The sequence below is a fragment of the Macrobrachium nipponense genome, chromosome 41 (assembly GCF_015104395.2).
Source record: "Macrobrachium nipponense isolate FS-2020 chromosome 41, ASM1510439v2, whole genome shotgun sequence".
Taxonomy (NCBI): domain Eukaryota; kingdom Metazoa; phylum Arthropoda; class Malacostraca; order Decapoda; family Palaemonidae; genus Macrobrachium; species Macrobrachium nipponense.
The window spans coordinates 23,399,524-23,426,428 of record NC_061102.1 but is presented as its reverse complement, the minus strand read 5'-3'; the positions used below and the strand labels follow the sequence as shown (position 1 = coordinate 23,426,428).

At 38.4% G+C, this 26,905-nt stretch overlaps 1 protein-coding gene across 1 annotated transcript in view; it reads right to left on the bottom strand.

The window, feature by feature from the left end:
- LOC135212598 (SLC2A4 regulator-like) overlaps positions 1-26,615 on the bottom strand; it is a 61,084-nt gene extending 34,469 nt beyond the window's left edge. Inside the window, exon 1 of the mRNA XM_064246156.1 lies at positions 26,565-26,615. Coding sequence (XP_064102226.1) covers positions 26,565-26,600 — 36 coding nt within the window. The 5' untranslated portion in view covers positions 26,601-26,615. The remainder of the gene's footprint in view (positions 1-26,564) is intronic.
- Between the last annotated feature and the right edge of the window lie 290 nt (positions 26,616-26,905).

Below are 26,905 nucleotides of genomic sequence, written 5' to 3'. Positions count from 1 at the left end.
TTACCGGGGCTGCGACACTCACCTGTAAAAAAAAAACAGAGGACGGGCGTTAGACTTAAATAAAAGCATTTTTATATTAATCATGTAAAAACTATGTAGACGATTAAAAATTCTTTGTCATTAATAATTTAAAACGGATGTTTCCATGATACCAAACAAACAAAATCCAAGCTAAAATAATAAGCAAGAATTATTTTGAAAATATTTACATCTAAAAGAACGATCAACGAAAGCATAAAACTTTCGGATGTCACTGACTGGGCAACGAAAAAAAGAACAGAAAAAATATTCATTGAAAATGAGTAAGCTCAACCCATCCATTCCAAGGGCGTAGAATACGAGCGATGAATAATAAATCACACCAAATGGCGTGTGAATAAAACGCTCCACACCGAGGATGAGCCTACGGCATACATAAACCGGCATCATGAATGCATAAAAGAACGACACAGCTCACCAAAACACCACACTTTTGCTGCGGAAGTTCGCTTTCGCTGCGCTGCTACCGCCCCCACCCCCGCCCCCGGTTTGTTAACGAGTTGTATTGGTTCTCTCTCTCTCTCTCTCTCTCTCTCTCTAAGATTTTGCGTATCGGGCGAAATACGCACTAAATTATGCAGAAGTCTTGTTACTTGTTTTCTGGCAACTGGGACTTGATAGCAATACCAACACGATGCTGTTTATAAAGCGCCTCGGTGGCGTGCTCGGTATGGTGTTGGCGTGCCACCTCGGTGGCCGCGAGTTCGATTCCCGGGCATTCCATTAAGGAGTGAGAGATGTGTATTTCTGGTGATAGAAATTCAACCTCCGCGTGGCGTTGGTTCGGAAGTCACGTAAAGCCGTTAGTCCCGTTGCTGAATAACCACTGTTCCATGCAACGTAAAAAAACATACAAACGAAGAGTATAGAACTGTTTTATACATTCGTAAGTTCTACTCTGACCATGTTTTTGCATTCCACAAAATACACTCCTCCAACGATATAAATAATGATGACTAGAGCTTGAATACTTAATGTTTATACATTCGTAAGTTCTATGATCATGTTTTTACATTCCACAAAATACACTCCTCCAACAATATGACTATACTCTGTTTTTTTTCATCTGTCCATCCGCCTGCGGTGTTTTTGTATGGTAACACTGCGTCCCGGGCTTTAGATAGTTACGCTATTTGTAAGTTTTAGGAAAATAAAAGGATATCTGGGTGTACATTTGCAACTGAAAAGTGTTTTAATAATTTAATGTATGCGAATTACACCGTTGATATTCGAAATAGGATATTATTATAATCGTTGAATGTAAGCTGAATGTAACTATCTAAAGCCCGGCCCAGGGCGCAGTGTTACCATACAAAAACACCACAGGCTGATGGACAGATGCAAAAAAACAGAGTATAGAGATTGAAATACTACCCAGTACAGTTCTCGTCCTGTAACTTCCTCCAGAAAAGTTTGAACTGGACCGCCTCCACCCGTATAAAAAATAGATCCAGTACATATCGACGCGTCTGATCAAACTGCAAATCGGTCGCCTGACATTTGCATGCCCTGCAAAAGGACAGCAGCTGCCTTAAAAGGAAAACGCGACTTTAAATAACCGGGCTTTTTCCAGAATCGATTATAGGTCTAAACTGAACCACAGCTTCTATTTGAAGAGACGAGAAAAGCAGCATCTGTATTCCTGTTCCGTCGATGCAAATAGAATCTTTCCATCGCCTTTAACTTACTGAAATAACCTCATCCTGTAACGAAAATTTTTTCCGGAAATATGAAAATAACATCTTTCATATGTGACCCATTAGCATTTCCCAGCTTGGGTGCTTTCACGTTAAAAAGAAGAGAGAGAGAGAGAGAGAGAGAGAGAGAGAGAGAGAGAGAGAGAGCCAGCCTTGTGCTTACATATCTCGACGACTCCACGACTATGAAATTATAACCAGCTGATAATACGTATATATGGAGCTCTTTACTTACGCTCGTCATGTTACGAATTTCAAAGTTATATTCATTAGTGTACTTATATATGGAAGCCTGCTTCAGTATGAATACGTGCTATCAAAACTGCGATTATGTACGTAAGTATACTGTATTTAGATGAGCAAACGTGTAAGTACACATCCGTAAGTGTACCGGAGTTGAATGTGGCCGGGTACTTTATACCTGAATTCCACCGGCCTATGCACCGAATACTTTGGTACATCATAATGTATCTTTAATAACAGACCATGCAAAACTTTATTGAAATGAAATATTAAAAGCGAAAAAAATTACGGGACGAATCCCATTCAATTAAAAAACTAATGTTCAAACTTAGCAAAGAAGAAAAAAAAAAATTAAATATTCCCACTGTGTAAAACTCGCATCTCGATGAAAATTAGGATTTTGTTTACATCTCATTAACACATTCTCTTTATAGTCTAGCCCTGAGGGTTTGGCAACTCTGACCAATCGTTTTTTAATGAATAATTATGAACGATACTGACTTCTCGTACAGGCGAACAAACAAACACGCATGGGCGTTGAGTTGAATGAATGAACTCTCATGAAAGGAGCTTGAACTAATACATGTTTTGTTGCTATTTAATTCCATATCAACCCAATTGTTCAACATATCTAAAAGCGCAGGTAAGAACATGTTTCGTAACAAGTGATACAAGGACCATCTCATTGCATATGTACAGTAAGAAATATATTCATCCTCTTTCAATGTTGTGAATCACAACAAGTGATTCACACAGAATTGAAAGACGGGGAACTTATTTACTCTTGTATGTATGTATGTGATGCTCGTCTTTCAATGCAGTGAGTGATTCACAACGCTGAAAGAAGAGGAACGAACCTTTATTGCATCTCAACGTTCCTCGTCTTTCAATGTTGTGAATCACTTTATTGTAAACTTGGGAACGGCACTGAAGTTCTCACATTTACCACACCAAGTGATTCACAAAAACGAAGGACGAGGAACGCACGCATACAACAACAAAGTACGTCTCCCGTCTCTCAACGCTGCGAATCACTTGGCTGTGAAACGTGAGCGCCCAAGCGCCGTCCCCCCAAAAAAAACAGAGGACCGGAGAAGTGCGAGCGCGGTTGATTCTCGTGGGTTATTCATCTAAAATGATGCACCCAGTGTCCCTGACCTACGAGTCCTCCCATCCTCCTCCCGAGGATTATATTGATCAACGGACCAACATCTCGTGAAATGACGTCAAGACGGTGACGTTTATTTGTGCCAATATGTGGGAGAGAATCATATATTTGCAAAACATGAAATAAGGCGAAAATCACACCTGGTTAGCTTTTGGTTCTAATTTAGTTGGTTTAAGTATCCTAATATCTTCATTAATTCAGTCACAACGCCTGTGGAGTATAAGAGAAACAGGAAGTACATATTTACATTAAAAATTTTATGCAGCTTGACTCGCAAGAAGTATGATCACCCGTGCAGTAAGGCAGAGATTTAATTTGATCAGACGATCAATCAAGAGCAAACAGGCTCCTACAAGGATCTAAGACGCTTAACATCATCTCTCTCTCTCTCTCTCTCTCTCTCTCTCTCTCTCTCTCTCTCTCTCTCTCTCTCAGCAGTAGCTTACTGAGCTAAATGCCAAAGGGAACCTTCCAGATGTGTACGTGTTTTTTTTTTCGCACGTTTGTTTTGACTCCACGACATTCAAGCGACTAGGGCACTCCTTGGGCTTTTAAAACAATCTCTCTCTCTCTCTCTCTCTCTCTCTCTCTCTCTCTCTCTCTCTCTCTCTCTCTCTCTCTCACAACTGACCGAAGTAATACCAAACAAAGTTAGGAATAATATACAGTTTAGGGAAACAATGGATTAATTGATCGATTTGAGCGGAGTCTTAGCCTTTTGATATAATTCATAATGAGGATGCTATAACACAGAAAGTCGCAAAACCAGAGACGTGTGTTGACACTCTCTCTCTCTCTCTCTCTCTCTCTCTCTCTCTCTCTCTCTCTGTTTTTTGCCCTCATAACCTTTTATCTTAAGCCCAACCTTGCATCTGAGAACAACATACCCCGTCCCAAGCATGCCCTACCAACCACAAGCCCAATCCCAGCCAAAGTTGCACACATGTGTCAGGGTACGTAACCTTCGGGGCAGAGCGGCAGCAGCTGCGTAGTTCTGCATTGTTACTCTTCGCTCTAAACAGAACAGTCCCCCTACACTCCTTTGCAATATCCGAGGAGGGTCTGAAAATCTTAACAGATATCGAAGCTACCTGCAGAGTTGCAATCACGCAAGACTTGAGGCGTGATGACCTGAGACTATAAAGGGATTACGACTCATTTCCCCACTTCCAGTGAATCAGGCAAAGACCTATGCCAGCGAAAAATTAACACCGCCAAGATTTTCGTTTATTTTAATAATATTCAGCCGGCGTGGGTAATTCACTCGGATACCAGAGCCGCTGCTCTTCACGGTTAGCTGCGAGAAACCGCAAAAAAGTCATGAACTCCGCAGATAAACAGTTATAATGCATCACGTGAAACTTCTGTTTTATAGACGCTTAACACAAGAACACAGGAGGAGGAGGGGGGGGGGGGGTGTTGTGGAGGTAGCGTTGATGCGGGCTGCAAGATTGAAAAAAAACAAAGGGGGAGGGAGGGAGGGAGGGAGGGAGGGGGAGTAGGAATGAGAATATGTGAGACCACACCCTCATATACCAATGTATAACATCTAACATAAAAGACGGACCACGCTTACTTACTTGGCTTCGTCTCAACAATTTGTCTGAAAAGGTGACCCTATAAACTCTCTCTCTCTCTCTCTCTCTCTCTCTCTCCTCTCTCTCTCTCTCCTATTCACGTGATGAAAGGCCAGACAAGGAACATGACAAATTCTTATTTAAATAAGCTTAATCATGTTCCTGGCAACACATTTCCGGGGAAAAAAAAGTGGATGAGACGCACGTTTGCACTTGAGAGCACATTGATGGCGGCTGTACCCTGAAATGACGATGATGATGATGATACAAGCTGCCGTTGCTACTGGTGTTCATTCACTCGGAAATAGTACGAGAGAGAGAGAGAGAGAGAGAGAGAGAGAGAGAGAGAGAGAGAGAGAGAGAACCATCAGCTCAATAAACGACGAAAGAAATGAGCTACAAATCTACACACATTCAAATATATTTCATATTTATATATATGTTATACACAAATAAATTTCTCTGCTAAAACGAGAAACGTCTTAAGTATAAAAGGCCCATTAAAACATCCTCTATCATTCACTACTTGATAAGGGTGGGAGTCAGTCCATCGAAATATAGTCCTTAGCTTTAAACAAGGGTTTTTATGGGCCTTTTATATATATTTATACATATACATATTATATATACATATTATATATACACATTCACACACACACACACCCACACACACACCACACACACACACACACACACACACATATATATATATATATATATATATACTATATATATATATATATATATATTATATATATATATAGCTGATTCAAGCATATATTTTATCTTATGCAATTTCTATTAAGGTCGCGGCATAACCTGTAAGGAATATTTTTTTTTTTAATTCAAACTTCAATCAGCGGAGAAAAGATGAGTAAAATATAAACAAGACAAACACTGTCTCCGCAAATAATGTCTTTGACTCCATCAAAATAATACACACACAACACACACACACACACACACACACACACACACACATATATAATATATATATATATATATATATATATATAATATATATATAATATATATGAGTGGGGACTGTAGCAAGGAATCAGATTGAACCAGGGCTGCGCGATCAAGGACTGCAATTGACAACTGCGCAATCTTTAGCCCACAGCGAAGGGAGGCATTAGGATTCACCAGCATTCTTTAGGAAAGCGCGCGACAATAAGAGGTAGGGAAAGAAAGACAATAACGGCAAGTATGGAAAGAAAGAGGAAGAGTAGTAGAAAAGGAAAAAGGTGAGATATGTGAAATAGGGGATAATATATATATATACAACGTAGTCCGAAGGACAAGCGCTGGATATGTATGGAAAGAATGTGATAATGGTAAGTAGGGAATAAGTATATCTTAATTTTACCAGACCACAGAGCTGATGAACAGCTCTCCTAGGGCTGGCCCGAAGGATTAGATATTTTTACGTGGCCAGGAACCAACTGGTCAATAGCAACGGGACCTACAGCTTATTGTGGGATCCGAACCCACATTATATCGAGAAATGAATTTCTATCACCAGAAATAACTTCCTCTGATTCCGCGTTGGCCGAGTAGTAGGGAATAAGGTAATAGTTAAGAGTAGGGAAAGCATTATGGTGGCTAATGAAAGAAAAAAACAGACGGTAAGTAAAAAAAAAAAAAAATGAGATGAAAGTGACCTAATCATAAAACGAATAAAAACGCGACAATGAGAATGAAAAAGACAAACGTCCACTAGGGAACCTTGATAGACCAAATCGAGTGGACGAAAGGAGACGATCAACTTGAACGTCAATAAAAAGCAAGCCTCGAGAACCAGGCTGCATTTCCTCTATCCAAAGGCCGAGATATTTAATACCCGAATACTCGAGTGTAGCAAGTGGGGCCCACTAGGATGGACCGCCCGTCGCCCGGGCTGAAAGGAGCACAGGGGACGAGTGAAACTTGTTTGGGTGACGAGTCTGAGATGCCAGTGAGGCAAAAGGGGCGAAGAGGAGGAGGAGAAGCGGATGAAATGAAAAACAAGATGCGCATTTGACTTCCCCCAACAAGGGATCAGCACCTTGCACCATTCATCATCATAAAAAGAGAGAGAGAAAGAGCAAGATAATCGACGTCTAAACAAGAAGTAAAGTGCGGTGGTTATGGAGTTGTTGGCGTAAGTGAATAGTAAAGATAGCAAAGATACAAAACAAGACGTGCCAGTTCGCACTTGAGCAGAAGTGGGCATTTGCAGGCACACACACACACACACAAACACAGGCTCTCCGACGCCTTCCATATAGGTTATGAAGGATGTAGCATAATCATCTCTCTCTCTCTCTCTCTCTCTCTCTCTCTCTCTCTCTCTCTCTCTCTCTCTTACAAAACCATTAGATAAGTGAGTACACGATGTCTCCTCGGATGGACTAACAAGTCTTTGAGACATCCTAATCCTTGTAACTCTCTCTCTCTCTCTCTCTCTCTCTCTCTCTCTTTCTATTTATATACATAGACATCTTCGTTTCACTTAAAGTTTCATCATATTCTGTTATTAAATCGTCTTTATGAACACAAAAAAACAAATTGAAATTGTGGGAAACACCCGATTCCATTCGTGAGTTATATAAATTCATTCCTTGCGGTACGGAATATAGATAATAGTAAGTTCCACCGACCCTAATATATATAGTACCTGAAATGTTTATCCGTTCAATAACATGATCATTTCGGATCTGAAACAAACGCGAAAATAAAAGTTTAGGAAATAATCAAACAGAATTTTACTGTTGTTACGCTCACCATTAAACGGCGTAGGAGAATCGCAAAATTGGATAGATTAAGAAAAAATATTTATACCCCACCAATAACTGTAACACGAAAAAAAGGCTCAGAAAAAAAGAGGCACCGATCGAGACTTCATTAAAACTTACACCGTAAAAAGAAAGTATGGGAACAGAAAGACGGAGAGAGAAGAGTAAGTGAAAACCGGATTGTCTTCCCGTAGAGTTCGACACTTACGAGCTAACTTCGCTCGCTCTAGTAGTATACATTGCCAGAACACACACACACTCCAGCAACTTGGCTCGATGGGGATGAGTTAAGTGCTCTAAACGAAGACTATTCCGTTAGTATTGATTCTCCTACCGTCTTGATAATAATGTGTATACACACACACAGATATATATATATATATATATATATATATATATATACTATATATATATATATATATAGCATATATAAATATATTAAAATTGTGCGTTCAGCTACCAAAAGGGAGAGGAAAACTTATACCCTTAAATAAACCAAGCAGTCAAATAAACCAAGCAGTAAATAACTAACGAAAATCAAACGCAAAAGGAGTTCTAAGAATAGAGGAAGTGGGCAAAAAATAAAAAAAAAATAAAATTAAATAAAAAAATTGAACTATTTCTTGATTTCCGAGACCTAAAAGAAGAAGCAGGAATCACGACTAGGGCCACAAACATATAGCGGTTCACCGTTCAACTTCCTGGAATCCCCCCCCCCCCCCCCCCAAGCCCCCACCCCCCCCCCGACCTACTTGTTGTACTGCTGCCTGGCTCGGCTCTGGCCAAGTGACGTTACACGATAAACAATAAAAAAAAACTACAAAAAACCGGCACATATTGTCGCTCGCTGCCGGGTCCATCAACCTGCCGAAGATACGCGAACACACTGCTTTAAGCAAGCAGGGGATGAGAGAGAGAGAGAGAGAGAGAGAGAGAGAGAGAGAGAGAGAGAGAGAGAGAGAGAGAGAGAGAGCACAATACACGCGAACACACGCTGCTTTAAGCAGGAGTTGTAAAAAGCAATGCAATGCAATGCACGCACACACACACACAACACACACACACAAACACACAGAGAGAGAGAGAGAGAGAGAGAGAGAGAGAAGAGAGAGAGAGAGAGAGAGAGAGAGAGAGAGAGAGAGAGAGAGAGTTTGTTATTGAAATTTTAATCGACAACAAGACGGAATTTTAGATAAATCGTTCTAGGAACTAACTTTGAGAGAGGATAGTTCAAGGAATTATGTCGGTGTTCAAGGATAAAAGTACTTTTTTTTTTTTTTTTTTATAATAGCAGTCATAACTGGTGGTTGAATTCTAGACTGAGGTTTAAGTATATAGGATACTCTAGATGACAAAACTTATGAATGAATGGAATGGCAAGTGAATTAAGTGAATTGCATCAGTAAACACATCTGTGGATACAACGATAGAACTTTCAAACACTCAACACGATATCACACAATCACTAAACAGTGACCCAGATTAAGGAGGAAATCACTGCAAGTACAATTAACAATAATTCTTTCTAAAATGTTGGAAAGACGCAGAATTAAGAGCAAGATCAATCGTTAAAAGCGACTTCTATTTCTGCGTTGCATCGACTAGCACTTGCCAAGGAGCTTGGAAAAAATTCGCGTTTTTTTTATTTCTTTCAAACCTATTGATGCTCTTCTATACTAATATTGTTTTTTCTTTTGGATAAAAAAAAAGGAAAGACCTGTCACTCAAAATCAATTTTTTTATGATGTTGCTGCTCTAACCTTACTTTTATAATTAGCATTGATAAATATAGACATTAACAACCATGCTAAAAAAAAGTTACAAAACTTAAAATCCAGATGGAAACGCAAGAAAGTGGGTCAAGCTTTTTTTTCTTCAAAGATAAATAAAATGTGCATATAATTACACATACCTTCAAATTCTCCTGTAAATTAATCAACATTTGATTTGTCATGATTGCCAATATGCATCTGAAAAGCTTCACTGACGAATTTGAGTACGAATTCGTGTGATGTATCAGTTACAGGACAGAATTTTAATATGTCAGATGAACATCTTTCTTCTTACAGTTTCAAAGCAGGAGATATACTCTAAAGACCCATTAAGTATTGATATAAAATAAAGTATCGTTCTACCCTTGTTGCCCAAGTAAACTGGCAATCATATGTGAGCTTCATATATATATATATATATAATATATATATATATATATTACTCCAGTCCCCAATATCACAGTATTTCAGTGGGTTCCATGATACATCTTAATAGAATACCATAGTTTATTAAGAAACGTTTTGCACACAAAAACAATTACATTATAAAAGGAATTCACAGTAAAATAATAGATATATTACAGAATTAAAATACTGTAAAATTTAAAAGATAAAGATTTAAAAACAATGCAAAAGAACCAAGAGAGAGAGAGAGAGAGAGAGAGAGAAGGAATGGCAAAATAAATCTGGCATCCCAAACATATATATATCATAGATATACACACACACACACACACACACACACACACACACACACACACATATATATATAATATATATATATATATATATATATATATATATAGATTATATATATATATATATATATATATATAATAAGCATATACAATGTCCTCACCCACCCTTGATTACAACACGAACCACACCCTCTCGCAAAATTGCTCCGGGCGCCTTGATCTGGTTACACGCCCATAACCGGACCCTGAGAAATGGGCGGGTAGTCCCTCGCCAACATTACGCACACCTCTTCCAATCCCACCACGCCCGTGAAATGAGGAAGAGGAATGAGGGACGCGTGCGAGTAGGACTCAGGTTTATGTTGTTTGGGTACAGTACGTTCATAGGGATGGCAGCTACCCTTGGCCAAAGATGCCCGTACCTTGTACAGAAGAGGACTTAACTTGCATATGGGGTTAATGTAAGGTACCACCAACACCCCTCCCCTATTTCTCTCGAATATAAAATGATATATATATATATATATATATATAATATATATATATATATATATATATATATATATATATATACTATACTATATATATCACAGACAGTTTGGCCTCCTAAATATAGTATTTACTTTCTACTTTTTGGCGATTTATGGGCTCCTTTTATTAGATGGAATTGTGTTTTCTGATTTAGAATATATTTCAGTCATAATAAATAAATATATATATATAAACGGTGTACAGAGAAAATAAAAATATAGGTATGGAGAAGGATATACTATTTTACGGGTCCACTTCTTCAGTGAACTCAATTGTTTATAAGATTTCCAAGGCAATAAAGGCATACGTCCGGTAGATTCAACTAAATTAATCTACATATTAACAAATTTGGAGAGAGAGAGAGAGAGAGAGAGAGAGAGAGAGAGAGAGAGAGAGAGAGAGAGAGAGAGAGAGAGAGCGAGCAATAACGACGTACCCCACAATATAAAAAGAGAAAAAAAATGACGAGTGAAGGCGTGGGTACCAAGGCCAAACAGATAAGCAGGCATCTGTCTTGGCCTTGATCTTCTGACAGTGGGCCACAATGCCTTTTAAATTGTGCATTCCACCTCTTCCCTCCTTAAACCGCTCTCAAACCATATTCACGGTTCGTGTTTGGTTTCGTTTCCACTTTCGTATGCATGGTCATGCATTCGAAAGCCGGCTCAGAATTGCATTGCAGTTTCTTCTTGACCTCAGGATGAAATCTTATGTCTGGACTTTATTATCGAATTGCATTATCTGTCACAAGGGCAACCGTGTTGTGTTATTTCTTCTAGAGTTTCCTTTATCATTTATTCCTCCCACTTTAATATTTCTTTCTCCTAAAATGTACTTGTTCTATCATTTATTTCTTCTAAAATAGACTTTCTCCATCATTTCTGTCTTCTAAAATGCACTTTCTATATCATTTATGTCTTCTAAAATACACTTTATCATTTATTTCTTCTACGAAGTAATTGTTCTAATATTTATCTTTATTTCTTCTAAAATATACTTGCTCTATCATTCATTTCTTCTAAAATGTAACTGCTCAGTTATTCACTTCTTCTAAATAGTACTTGCTCTATTTTTCTATTCCTTCCCCAAGGCCATTTCCTCATATTTTATAATTTCTTCAGAGGAAATATCCATACTTTTTTTTTTTTTTTTTTTTTTTTTTGTACACTAAAATGTCATTCTGCATGCATTTATCAATTCTTTCAGTTCTCACACCGCCCGATCTCCTTTTTTAACTTTCTATACAGTGAGGCTAGAGGGCTGCAAATTGGTAAGTTGATCATCCACCCTCCAATCACCAGACATACCAAATTGCAGTCCTCTAGCCTCAGTAGTTTTTATTTTATTTAATGTTAAAGTTAGACGCGATAGTGAGTTTGGCAACGCTATAGAACAGGACACGACCGGGCCGTGGTTAAAAGTTTCATGGGCCGCGGCTCCTACAGCACTGAACGCTGTACAGAAAACTCGCCAAATCTTCTCCACAGAACACCTCTCCTTTTTCCTCTCCTGAAAATATCTCAAGCATTCATCTTCGACCCTCGACTTTAACCTTCAGGCTCATTCAACCACATCAATTTTCATACAAAACTAAACGACTCAACTTCCGAAGGACTTTTAAAAGAGAAGCCATTTACAAAATGCGCTCGAAGCTTTACACCAACATAACTCAAATGAGACTTGACTCCCGCGGATCCATTCGTATTTGAATTCCTTTTTCACGAGATAATTTCGGGTCGACTAGTCGCAAACACCACAAAACAGGCCGTCCCAAACCACAAACGAAACCGCATATCGAACGCAAACAACAAAAATAACTCTCGCTGCGACCGCATTTCAACTGCTCATTGCGAGCGCCACTTCTTCAAGTTCAGGGGAGATCTTCAATTGATGCTGTTCGCTCTTTCGCCGGCGAAGATGCCGTACGGGGAAGAGCATTATTCTGGACTTTAAAGAAACATAACTTCCAAAATCCAAGCAGAGATTCTTTGCAATGAAATGTACCGAAAAGTTAAAATACAGGCAGATTCTTTGCAATGAAATGTATCGAAATGTTAAAATACAACCCTACATGAAACATGAATCCACTTCTAAAATACGAGCAGAGATTCTTTGCAATTAAATATGCCGAAATGTTAAAATACAATCTTTAATGCAACATAAATTCACTTCCAAATTACATACAGATTCTTTACAATGAAATGTATCCAAATGAATCGAAATGTGTGTCTATAAATATATACATACACACACACACACACACACACACACATATATATATATATATATATATATATGTGTGTGTGTGTGTGTGTGTGTGTGTGTGTGTGTATGTATGTATACACATATACATATATATATTTTTTTGTGCCTCGACAATGCATGAATAAATGCAAAAACGCTTTGGTATCGACTGTCTACCTAGCACTTTTCTGTGGTGTTCGCTTATATATATACACACACACATATATAATATATATTATATATATATATTATATATATATATATGTGTGTGTGTGTATATTATATACAATAACAATTTGGAAATACTCCGGAGAAAGAGAGTCGTTTCAGGCCGTAGCCAAACCTCGAAGAGTGGCATTTACGCGGTAACCCTTCGCCCCGTGGAGGGTGGCACTTAAGAAGAATTACTTCATAATGGTAGGAGCAAGTTCCGTGGCGTAACAAAGTTAGGGGTGGGGCCACTTCCACTGGTAACTCTTGCCAATTCGGAGCGAGAACTTTCGCCCTACTGTCATTTCTGCTCGGAAATATGCAAACTTTCAAAAATCTCAATTACACCAAGTAGACTGCACAAGACGGATGGTTCGGGAATGTCGATTGGCTCTCAAGGACTGGAAATAAGTAGACAAAAAGTGGAAGGTAAAAATATACAAGTCAAATAACAATGTCTAGCAAAGCTCTAAATTTACTTTTGTTCCAAAAGTACTATCGTCATTTGTAACGATAAGAAATTAAGTAGTGCAAATAATATATATCTATATATATATATATATATATATATATATATATATATATATATATATATATATAGATATATATATATATATATATATATATATATACACGTATATATATGACAAATACGCCCAGATACTCAAACTAATGCAGGCGGTATGAATATTGGGGAGGCCTTCAGGAGTACCCCCTTCTGAGGGGTGAGGAGGGGAGGGGAGTACCCAACCCTCATCAAGTGTAGCGGTTGCTGAAAAGTGAAACTGGAGGTGATAGTGGAAAAAGGAAGGGGGGAGGGAGAGAGGGGGGGGAAGTGGAGAGTGTTAGGAGGCTTAAAGCTCAAGCCACCCCCACTCCCCCGACACATTCCCAATTCAGACAAACAGCCAAAGAAAGAGAAGTGAACACAAGACACGAAACCACCTCAATTATCTCCATTCACTGTTACCGAACACTTTGTTGGGAAGAAAAAAAAAAGTGACTAGCGAGATCAAATGATGCATAACTTTCCCTGGGTTACTACACCTTCGCTACGAAAGAGTTTTCATTGATTGATGGTCTATTTTAACGTAGTACACTCTTCAAAGCAATAGGATCCTTCATTAGGCTTGTGGAAATAATTGTGAGAAATTGCGTGCAATTGATTTTTGTTCATAAGAACTAATGTATATTCAACCAGTTTTCATGTTTAAGGGAACTTGACGCTAATGACTTATTTAAAAACCATTCTAAAAGTGCAATGATTAAGAAGACTCCACTGGAAACAATTCCCATCGCGAGACCGTGACACAATTTTACGTAATGAGCAAAACCTGACTCGAACAACAACCACAAACGAAATTTACAACTCAGCCATTCCAAACAATTACTGTGACATCCAACTTACAACTATACAAAAGCTGTCACGGTTACAAACGAGATCACCGTCAGGGGAATAAAAAAAAATAGATCACCACTACAAAAATAAAGATCGTGGTTCAGAAAAAAGTCCGGTATCCGGGTCGAAAAAATATCACAGACAGGAAAATTAGATCTTAGATCCAAAAATACGATTACGGTTCGTATTCAGAGAGAGAGAGAGAGAGAGAGAGAGAGAGAGAGAGAGAGAGAGAGAGAGAGAGAGAGAGAGAAGGGGGTTGCGGATGGGCCTGCAGAATGAGAGCGTGAAAGAGCGTAATTAGATTTTCTTTTTGACCAAGTATAAAACATGAAACTCCATAAACATTCCATGATCAAGAAAAGAAAAATACAAAAATAAATAAATAAAAAAGAATTAATGTTAAAAAAGTGACCACATTTTAAAATCTAATACGTGCAAATAAAATTATTAGCTTTTTTTTACATCAGTGTGAACAGCCGTCACTTTATAGCGAGCTTAAATCGTCAAACCAAGGAATTGAGATATTCATCGATGAAAAAATTAATATATAATCATAAATATAACGATATGAGACGTGAACAATTACACAGAGGTACGAAGAAAAATAGACGATACCTGATTATCATCAAATACAATTTAGATCTAAATTGCAAGACGAAATAGCAACAGCGGGGGAGAGAGAGAGAAAAAAAAGCTTAAGTAAAAGGAATAAAAAAATAAATAAAAGTAAGCAGCAGGAAAGTAAAACAAAAGAAACAAAAAAGCAGAAACATAAGTAGGTGTACCGTTCGAATTCCTCCTGAGAGAAAAAAATGAGTGAATCACAGGTAGGGAAGCGTTTAAAGGTCCAACCAACAACACGGTTCCATCAGCCGACTTCTCACGACCTAAATACCTTAACACAGATATACGTATACTCTCTCTCTCTCTCTCTCTCTCTCTCTCTCTCTCTCTGCATGGACTTTTTGCGTTCAAAACTAACCTATCTTCAGCTACACATTATTACGAATTGTCCCGGTTGCAAAAATACATTCACTATCAACCAACAAACATACATACGTATATACATAGAGAGAGAGAGAGAGAGGGGGGGGGGGAGGCGGGAAGAGAGAAAGTATACGCTGGAAATTCTTCTAACAACATCACACGGCTTTACATTTAAGGCCCCTTCACAATAATTTCATAGCTCAGCCGCCCTACTTTACCCTCTGGTGATAAATGGGTCATTCTTCAATTGTTTAAGGCGATACATGCCGTGTTTTATGAACGAGACAGAGTAATTGGTAAAGGTACAAAAAAAAAAAAAAAAAAAAAAAAACTATTGAGGTTTCTAGGCAAAAGTTTCATAGATAATTTACTTCAATCATCTCAAGAAGAGAATGGAATGAGTGTCATATACCTCCTCCTCCTCCTCCTCCTCCTCCTCCTCCAAGCCGTCCACTTCCACGTCATATCATCTTCTTCCTTTCCCCCCGACTGATGACGTCACCGGCGGAGATGGGCCTCTCCAGAGGCGTCACCAGAAGACCTGAGTGAGTAGGTGAGCGAGTAGTACCTTCTGTAGGTCGTGATGCAGGCCGAGGCTGATTTCACCCCCAGCCCTGACCTACATTTCCTGAAGGGGAGCTGCTTAGCTCTCTTGCCCTGCATGAACGCAACATCCGCACGCCCTTTCCTCTCTCCCCCCACCCCACCCCACCCCCAGGTCACACACCACGTAAAATGAAAAAAAAATAAAGAAAAAAAAAACTTAGAAGGCATTCCTCACTTTAAGGCGGTGGGGGAGGGAGGGAAGCTAAAGCCTCTGAAAATGCACTGGCCCGGGGAAAGTGTTAGCGATTGATATGAAACACTGCTCCGAGAGAGAGAGAGAGAGAGAGAGAGAGAGAGAGAGAGATGTGGGGGGGAAGGGGCTTCGCTACCGTGAATGAAAGTTTTTAGACGAGAACAGAACTACGATGGAGAAAGGGAAAGGCTGAAAAAAAAGAGAGAGAGACAGTACTCCGTGCCAGTCACTGGTTAAACTTAGATGAAAACCCAATTTTTTTTTTTTCCATGATTCCATCTTTACAACTTAACATCAAGTGCAAAGTCACTCTTGTGACTATTTTCCTCTCTCTCTCTTTTCAAAGTAGATAAGCGAAGCGTTAAATAATAATATCCAAATCCCTCGCAGTACACTGCAGTGACAACACACAAAAAGTTCGAAATACGAGGTAACAATAGCGGCAACTTTCTAAAATGTGCCACATCTACTATGAGCTATTTTTTACACTCTACTACTGCAATGAAATGTTTGTAACTATTACACAGAGGCCTTGAAACACATACACCCTCATTCACAGTTATACATAACTGTGCAGTAGACAGTTCAGACTGCAGTTTGTTTGGTACGCAGTTCGGTTTCCCTTTCACAAGGTCTCCTCCTCCTCTTCCTCCTGAGTCCCCTTTCTCTTTCTGTTAGAGGCGCGCCGTCCGCCGCAACTCTCTCTCTCTACGTGACCGGTTGAGATATATATATATATATATATATATATATATATATATATATATATATATATATATATATAATACACACACACATATATATATATACATATATATATATATAATATATATATATATATATATATATATATAATAAAATCCTGAATATCAATGCAGGAGGGTACGCCCCACTTGGATCCTTATCTCTTGTCTCATCAAGTGTAAATTATTTTCAAGCAACAATAAATACGAATTTCGTACAGTTGGTTCCCAGAGGATGATAAAAACAACCCCGAAATTCTTCCACCAACAGGAAGGAACCCTTTATCGTAAGACAAGCAAAAGAGGAAGACATAAGGGAACAAGGTACTATAGTAAATTCACATCAACCGTGCATCTGATGTCTAGACCAGTCTCTTACGACGCTCCAGATTGCCTGTTAATAAGCCAGTCACAGGGCTGGAAACTCTCAGTCTCTCTCGAGAGTTCACATAGGCAGGATATATGTTCCACCTCTCCAGAGGGATACTCTTGAAAGAGGTATCCCTCAGGAGAGATGGAACATAGAACCTACACATGTGAACTCTCTCGAGAGACTGAGAGTTTCCAGCCCTGTGATTGGCTTATCAACAGGTAATCTGGAGCGTCGTAAGACTGGCCTAGACATCAGATGCACCGGTGATGTGAATCTACTAAAGTACCAGACTGGGATTCGAGTACCTTACCCCACGGGAGATTCAATGCAACGTCTAGCTCTCTCTCTCTCTCTCACTCTCTCAAAGATCAGCCCAACGTATGGCGACAACAGGTGGTCAGATTTCGACATTAGTTTCGTCTTGAACAAACGCCGGGTAATTCCAGTGGCATTCCGTTGCAACACGAGAGAGAGAGAGAGAGAGAGAGATGCCATCAGAATCACTAGATTACAGCGTTCTATTACGAATCCAAAAACGAATGTGATTTCGTCGAATACGTCATTCAAGTTACTATCATGTTCTGCTCAAGGACACGAACATGCTGCATATTGTTCTTGGAATAAATATGACATACGCTCGCTGCCAATTTCTGCTTTGGTTGACAGTTCTCGAAGCGCTGGTGAGTCTTCAGACCTTCCTTTATTTTCCAAAAAGGGGGGAGGGTTGTTAATGCGACACAAGAGAGGTAAAAGCAAGAAGCATAAAGGAAGAGGAGGTGGTGGAGGGAGTAGGATGGCGGGGGTGGGGTGGGGGGGGTGGGGGGATTTTATGGGGTGGCTGGCAGCTAGTGGGCCCACCAACTGCGTCCCGTCCTGGAACTTTAATGGCCTTCACAGCTGGCCCTGCAAAAAGAAATTCCCCGCCTCTCCCTCTCTCCCCCCTCCTCTCTCTCCCTCCCTCTCTCTCTCCCTCTCTCAACACATATTTGTATACATACGGTACACACACACACACACACACACACACACACACACACACATATATATATATATATATATTATATATAATATATATAATTATATACATATATTATTAATTTAACATATCGAGGCTTTCTTAAAAACAAAACACGAAAAGGAAGAACACAGCTGAGAATAACATGAAAATATAATGTTTAATTCAATACTACTTCAAATAAAATAACGAATGCATTCAATAACGTGACATTTACGAGGCAAATACGAGGTCCAGAAAGTGCAGGATCAATTGAGCTGCGTCCTGAAGGTGCAATGGTATGGAAACGAATGTTTATACCATGATATTTCCTCCTATTAGCGTTCGACGTTCCTCTACATGTGGCTTTACCTCTCTTTTTCATGATTTTTCTTATAGAAAAACTTCTTAACTGTGAAGACTGCGACCATGACAATATAGTGGCCTGACACAAAAACAAACGCACAGACAATAGGATACCACATTATCCAAGAGTTCCACAAAGACATTTCTCGTGCTCAACTCAAAGGCACTCACTCGCTCCTTGCTGCGTATAACAACTAACAACAATGGATTATGATGTGACCTGAAAGCCAATTAGGCGGCAAAGTGACGTAGTCTAAGGTACCTGCACGTCATGTTTCATACGTAGCAGTACAATTGAGGCGTCCTAGGATCTATAGTGTTGTGCATAGGCCTATACTCTATTTTTTTTCATCTGTCCATTCGCCTGTGGTGTTTTTGTATGGTAACACTGCGTCCCGGGCTTTAGACAGTTACATTCAGCTTACATTCAACGATTATAATAATATCCTATTTCGAATATTAACCGTGTAATTCGCATACAGTAAATTATTAAAACACTTTTCAGTTGCAAATGTACACCCAGATATCCTTTTATTTACCTAAAACTTACACATAGCGTAACTATCTAAAGCCCGGACGCAGTGTTACCATATAAAAACACCACAGGCGGATGGACAGATGAAAAAAAAACAGAGTATAGATATCTTAAGGGTGCCTCCGAAAACTAGAGCACGTACTGGAATAAGCCCAACTCAATTAAATAGCAACAGGTATCAGTATACTTTCGCAAGCTTGATGAGATATAAGAATTAAATACTTGATGAAGCACAGGTTACATATTCCTTATTTGCTGCTTAAACGGAACCCAACAGAATATGGAGACGATAAGTGTATTTTTAAGCTAAGGGAAGAAGTTAATCAACATTTATCAAAGAAGTACTCCTCCTAACAATCATATTTTTTACAAAAATGTATAGATAACATTAAATATTAAAATACGAAAGCCAAATCAATGCTAATTTAAAGTTATTGCAGAGATGGAACGAACACATTCTCTTTCAAGTCTCTTCAAGCATTTTTAATTAGATGACTGATTTCTAATATGATCACATGAGTATCAAACGGCAATAACCACTGATGGATTTACAACACAATAAAAAGAGAATACAACAAACCTAACATTCTAACATAAAAATGTGCAAATGTTAATACAGCAATACAGAAAAAATCTTCGTTACAGCAATGTCAACTTGTGGGTCTATATAACCAACCATTCCATAATTTACGTAACTGAAATGAGGCTCTGGAACGCTGGATATGTTCTCAGTAACCTCACCATACATAAACAAAAAGCCATGCAGTTCAGTCAAGGCTCAAAGGGCTGTCTTTTATTCATCCTCGGGCTAGTGGGAGGGAGCGGGGAGTGGGGAGAGGGGAGGGGTCGTGGTTTCTAAAAAAACCCCCCCAAAAAAAAAAAAAAAAAAAAAAAAAAAAAAAGGCATCCTGGAGAAGGTATAAGGCTGCAGAGTTGTGTGTGTGTGTGTGTGGTGTGTGTGTGAGTGAGAGAGAGAGAGAGAGAGAGAGAGAGAGAGAGAGAGAGAGAGAGAGAATATGAATATTTCTAAGAATGGTTTCAAGCTGAGGAATGAGAACTGTTCGTCGCGACGTTACTATTTTGACCATTTGGAGGTGTTCATTTGGACTAGGTATTATTTTACCATATGCATTATTTTTTCTCCTTTTCCTCTCAAGCCAAACTGTCATCCTCAAGGGTCAAGGGTCATCCATCAAGGAGGAAATAGGTCACCATAGGCATGTTAAATTCTTAAAGAAAGGCATCCATATATCTGCTTAGCCAGACGCTGGGGATGAAACTTAGAATCATGGTTTGTGAGCTAGGCGAGGTAAAACGAGAGAGAGAGAGAGAGAGAGAGAGAGAGAGAGAGAGTTACAGTTCCTTTACTCCATCCGTTTCCCCATTTTCCTTAAATGAGCAAGAATTGATGGCCCATTCCACAATTCCAATATATTACATACGCGTACATAAATGAAATATTGTGGGCCAGTCATTGTCTCCTGATGACATACGCTATTCATCGTTCACACAAAGGGAACAATAATTTCAATCACAAAAAGAAAGTAACGATTTATTTAAAAAAAAAAAATTATACAGAATAAGAGAAAGAAAAATGCACGTATTTTTTTTTTACAATAGTTTTTAGGCAGTGTATCCTTAACACAAACTATTACAACAACAACAATAATAATAATAATAATAATAATAATAATAATAATAATAATAATAATAATAATAATATTTGAAGTACTTCTAAACAAAGGAAGCGCTTTACAGAATATCCTTAGCAATTCCAACCGAAAAAAACGAGACCTTTATATGAACTATTCTAAAAATTAGCATGACATCTAAAAATGATGCAAAAATATACAGCATTCTTTAAAGAAATTTCTCAACGCAAATTTGTAGAGAACATTTAACTCACGGATCAGACAAATCATTCTTACCTGAAAACGTCAGGTAACAGTCAGCGGCTAATTAACATTATTGCTACGTGAATGGGGGTCCCCCATTATACAGTTACTTCCTTATTCCATGATAATTGGCTTTCCTGTTACTATGTAGCTCCCGTTCCGTTACGTGACCTACTTAGCCCACGCTGGGAGACTGGGTCACTGAATACTTGAAATGGAAAACTTGAAAATGATATCAAATAATGCCAACTGCTATGTGGATAGTATGAATGAAATGAACAATACTGGAGAGAGAGAGAGAGAGAGAGAGAGAGAGAGAGAGAGAGAGAGAGAGAGAGAGAGAGACTGGGTCACTGAATACTTGAATGGATAACTTGGGAAAGCTGAAAATTACGTCATATAATTTCTATTGCTCTTTGGATGGTATGAATGAAATGAACCGTACTGGAGCTGGAGAGAGAGAGAGAGAGAGAGAGAGACGAGAGAGAGAGAGAGAGAGGAGAGAGTAGGCCTATCTGGTAGATCAAGGGTGGGGGTGGGGTAACATAGGGGGCGGAGGTGGGCGGTGGGGGGGATAACGAGGTGACTTCTTCACGAGTGACACGACACGACACGTCACACATACACACACACAAGACATTCTAGCACGAGATTTCCTCTTCCGCGAACCTATATATAGAAGCGCTCTCCGCTAAGCGACAGCAAAGGGTCTCCAGAACACAGTACGCAAGAAAATGGAAAATAAAAAAAAAGGGTTAAGCTGAATAGATGTGATAACACTGCCTTTATTGTCATTTACTGATATCCTCGTGTTCAGATTCCTCTCCAATATGACAGCAGCAATGCATAAAGATCCTCACATTTAAAGGACCCCTGAAAGAGGAGGGGACGTCATGGCGTACCGCAAGGACATTAAAAGTCCCCTGCTCGCCACAAGGACACCCAGTTCTTTATATACCGGAGAGAGAGAGAGAGAGAGAGAGAGAGAGAGAGAGAATCACCCTCCATTCCCTGACCATTATTGTTTCCTGTTTCCTCCATCCATGGTCAACTTTAACGACTTGAAAATGCGTTTCAACTATGTACTCTATTTTTAGGGCGGTCAGCGAAAGAAAAAAACCAATAATAATAAGTATGCAGAGATATGGAAGAGCGAGCAATATAATAATAATAATAATAATAATAATAATAATAATAATAATAATAATAATGATAATAATAATAATAATAATAATAATAATAATATTTTTTATTGAAAATAATGGCAGAATTTACAGAATTGATTCTATACAAAATTCTGTGAATTCTGTCATTATTTTCAATAAAACATGTTTGAAAGAAGGTCTGTTTCCCGCAAACACAATAATAATAATAATAATAATAATAATAATAATAATAATAATAATAATAATAATAATCCCCTTCAACACACAGAAAACACAAGTAACACACAGAAAACACAAGTATCTGACTTCCAGGAAAAGCAACGTAAATTCCACTTACCACCCTCCTGACAGAACTCCGCTCGAGACCTTGATAAAACCATAAAAGTGCATCGATTCCGAGAAAGAATACGAGTACAACAAGACAAGCTGTTCTCTGCACAACACGCCCGGCCTTCTTTCACAGCTGGCCAAGGAAGGATGCCTCGTTTACACAAGTATGCCACACGATGATACCACACGCGAGCAGGCAGATGGAACGGGCAGATCTGATCTCCTTACCTGCCCTTTGAGCGAGGTGAAAATGAAAGGAAGAGAATGTTTAAGGAGGAAGGGGAAGGGAGCGAATAATCCCAAATGAAGAGTTGTGTTATGAGGAAACGTAAGAAAGCAGAGTTCCAGGTCTACATTAGACAGGACCCAGGACGAAATATAAAGGCAAATTTTCTTCCTTGAGGCGATGTTGTTTAAAGTTAAGGTCTAAGCGGCCGACAGACTACTGCACCATGTGCTACTCAAGAAGACATTCATAACGAGGTCCCTCGCCTTTAAAAGTATCAAAGCAACAATAACGAAGTTATCTCTTCAAGCGGAGGCGTCAAAGGTCACAGCTGCAGCTCGTGCACGACCTAGCATGCGCTGACCTTCATATTATCGCAAGAACTTGTCACTGTCACACTAACACACACACACACACGCAAACACGGACACTTGTAAAAGGGCTTAAAGGTCGCCCAGTGTTAGCATAACATCAAGGTAACACTCGTGACGCTGAGCTAACGCTTTGACATATTTAGTAAGCAGAGCTGTGATTAACTTGCGATTTTTATACACGTTAACGTGAAGGAAGTGATCTTTCAGGGCCCTAATTGGATTTTAATGTCGGGTTTGCTCTTGGCTGCTTTTCTTCCTCTTCAGTTTTCGGAAAAAAAAAAAAAACTTGACCTCTGATTGAGTTAAAACGGAAGTAAGTCACGCAAATAGCACCTCGCACAAATTAAAACACTCTTCCTTATTCAAGCAAGCACTTTCGAAAAAGTAATGTACACCCCCAACGAGACTCTCAAGGACGGACAACATATCCCCTTCGGCACAACACCAGGAATTTCTCGTCACCTCAACGAGCACAGATAATTCCAAGGGCAACGCGCATGAGGAAAAGAACAAGCAAGAAATGGAAGAGGAGGAAAAAGGTGAGAAAGTACGTGAAAGGGATGAGAAACGCTCAAGGGCACAAGAGACCATACGACGAAGGGAGGCATCACTGCGGAGGTTCTCAGGAGAAAGTGGGTGAAAGGAAAGGAAGGATACGCACCAAAGGAGAAACAAAACAATTGACTGACGAATAAGAAGCCTTGTACGATTTAGAAATGAAATGAAGAGGAAGAACGGTTGATGCAACTAAAAAAAAAAAAAAAAAAAAAAGTATCAAGAGAGATGCCATGGATAAATAAAGTCAAATATGAAGTTTCATAGCAAAGCAAAGCTGACACGACATCTTTCCATTTTAAACGATACAGATTCTACAATGGAAACGAAAAAAAAAAAAACATACTATATATATATATATATATATATATATATATATATAATATATATGCGTGCGTGTGTGTGTGTAACTGAATCAAAACAATACAGACCGTGATAAATAAAGACAATGGAAACAAATTACACGAAGGACACACACACACACACCCACCCACCCACACACACACACACACACACACACACACACACACACACACATATATATATATATATATATATATATATATATATATATATATATATATATGTGTGTGTGAGAGAGTTCACGGAAGGGAATGATGCAGTGTGTACTGGCTTGTTCGACGCGCTACTGGTGAGTTTTTTTTTGTATTAAAGTGCAATCAGCAGTTGATTATTTATATATATAATATATATATATATATATATATATATATATATATATAATATATATATATATATAAAGTTTCTGCGCAAAAGCTTCCTTCACGATGTAGCAGTTTAGGAATGAAAGCAGCGCCTGATCACTATTTTCTCTTCTAGGAAGACAACCCCTCCCCCACCCCACAACCCCGTTAGGGAACACGGCTTAATGCTGAAACAAAATCTGTGTGTGTGTGTGTGTGTGTGTGTGTGTGTGTGTGTGTGTGTGTGTGTGTGTGTTCCTTGCTTCAATAAGGTTCTCAACTTCCTTCGTCCCACAAATATTACGTTAAATTCTGTAGGCTATTGAAAACCTTAAACACTAGTAAGAAATATATATATATATATATATATATATATATATATATATATATATATATATATATATATATATATATATATATATATTATTACTTTTTTTGAACATGCAGAGTAATAAAGAAACGAGTTAATGCAAAAAATTACAACCTACAAAAAAAGAGAAGGTGAACAGTTTTAACTTGATATAGAAAAAGATAAGTCAGGAAATGAGGGAAGGCTGAGGGGAGGGGCTGTCCTTGAGAGAGAGAGAGAGAGAGAGAGAGAGAGAGAGAGAGAGAGAGAGAGAGGAGAGAGAGAGAGAATGTCCTTGGAAAATAGAAGCATAAACATACTACAGTACATCTAAATTCTCCGAAACAAAACCACACATTTCCCCAGATTCAGGAATAGTTTTCTAAATACCAAAACATTCTTTTTTTTTCTAAAGAGGAAAAAGAATCATAAAAATAATGTTGAAGGCGACTGTAAATAACGTTTGGAACTTAGACGGAGCCGAAAAACACCAATTTAGATGTCAAGAATTGCTCATTTTGAGGTCATATTGCTGAAATATTCCACATGTGACTGAATAAGCACCAGAATTCAGTTTTTTTTTAAAACCATGTGTTAAGTACGAACTCAATAATTCCAGCACTGAAAAAACCTAATCTTATATATGTATAACACGAATTATTTGGGAGCCAATTATCTATAATTCACAAACTATGTATTCCCATAAAACTAAATATTTGTAATCCTACAAACTCGTATCTTTTATCTACTATCTTTCTGCTATCTTAGAAAGCAGAGATACGAGTCAAGAAATGTGGAGCACGAGGAAATAAATAGCATTTAAAAACCAGAGCACAAACAAATGAAGCGGGCACAGAACAAAAGCGTTCCCGGAAGCATTCTTTGTGCATTTCCTAAAAGATGAAGCTCCAGAAGTGATTACGTTTAACGCAGAGAAAAAAAAAAAGTCAGAGGGGGAGACTGCAACAGCAAAACCGCTACAGGGAAAAGGCCTACAACTACTCCTACCGGGGTTGTAATATTTTTTGCCAGCAAAAGAAAGCGATATTTTTTCGTCAAGTGAAACAACGAGGTATTGAACAATAGAAGGCTAATAATCTATATCCTGTGAGCGAACGAATCCGCTGTCCTAACTGTAATGGTTGGTTTCTAATTCAGGGATTCTTAACAGGGGTTATCCATGCCCATATGTCGAGGGCAAGGGACTTTATCTCTGGATATTTCTATGTATTTGATTTTTATGTGTCATTGTATGCATGGGTACATTTTGTAAATAACTTAATAAAACTGTAGATGCTTATGATTTCTCGTATGTTCGATTCCTAGCTGTTCATACCTGAAGTATGTATTAAACTAAGTATATTAAGTTATAGTATCAACACATAGGACTTGAGTTGACTTAAGCAAAGGAAGTATGGAACCATAATGGGTAAGGCATTTGGGGTCTGGAGTCATCAAAAGGTTTTAAGAACCCCTGGTCAAAAGAAATAGGGAGGGGAAAGTAGCTTCAAATTGGACAGTAGTTTAGGTAGTAAGAAAGGAGGAGTTATAAACGAATCTCACCCATATAAGCTTCATCAATAGCACGGATAACGATAACATTTTCTACACCAACAGTAAAAAAAAAAGAAAAAAAAACGAAAAGAAAATCAAAGAACAGCAGCAAATGTTATCTAAAATCGGATTAATAAACATTCAACAAAATGGATTAAGACTTCAAACGAATCTAAAACAAAGAAATAAACAATAATACAATTTAGCAACCCAAAAGCATTGGAAGGATGCAATACAATAGGACATTAGAACTTACGTATTTCAACCTCCAATCCAGTACTGAAAGGTCCATCACACTTACCTGTAAAGAAAAAGAATAGTATTTTAGACGTAAGAAAATGAAATATCGCTTATGCTACATAATCATACGGCGTGTCTGTTAAGTGTACTAAGTGGCCACACCTGCATGTGCCTTATATACACTCTGGTTACATGTCATGCCCATTTCACCTGTGAACAGGGATACAGAAGAAAACTCTGAAATATATGGTTGCAATGGGTATATAGTGATTTTTTTTTTTTATCTTCATTGTTGCAAGTTTTGTACAAAGCACAACTCCCTCAAAAAAAATTCCCAACTGTCTTTTATTCTATTAC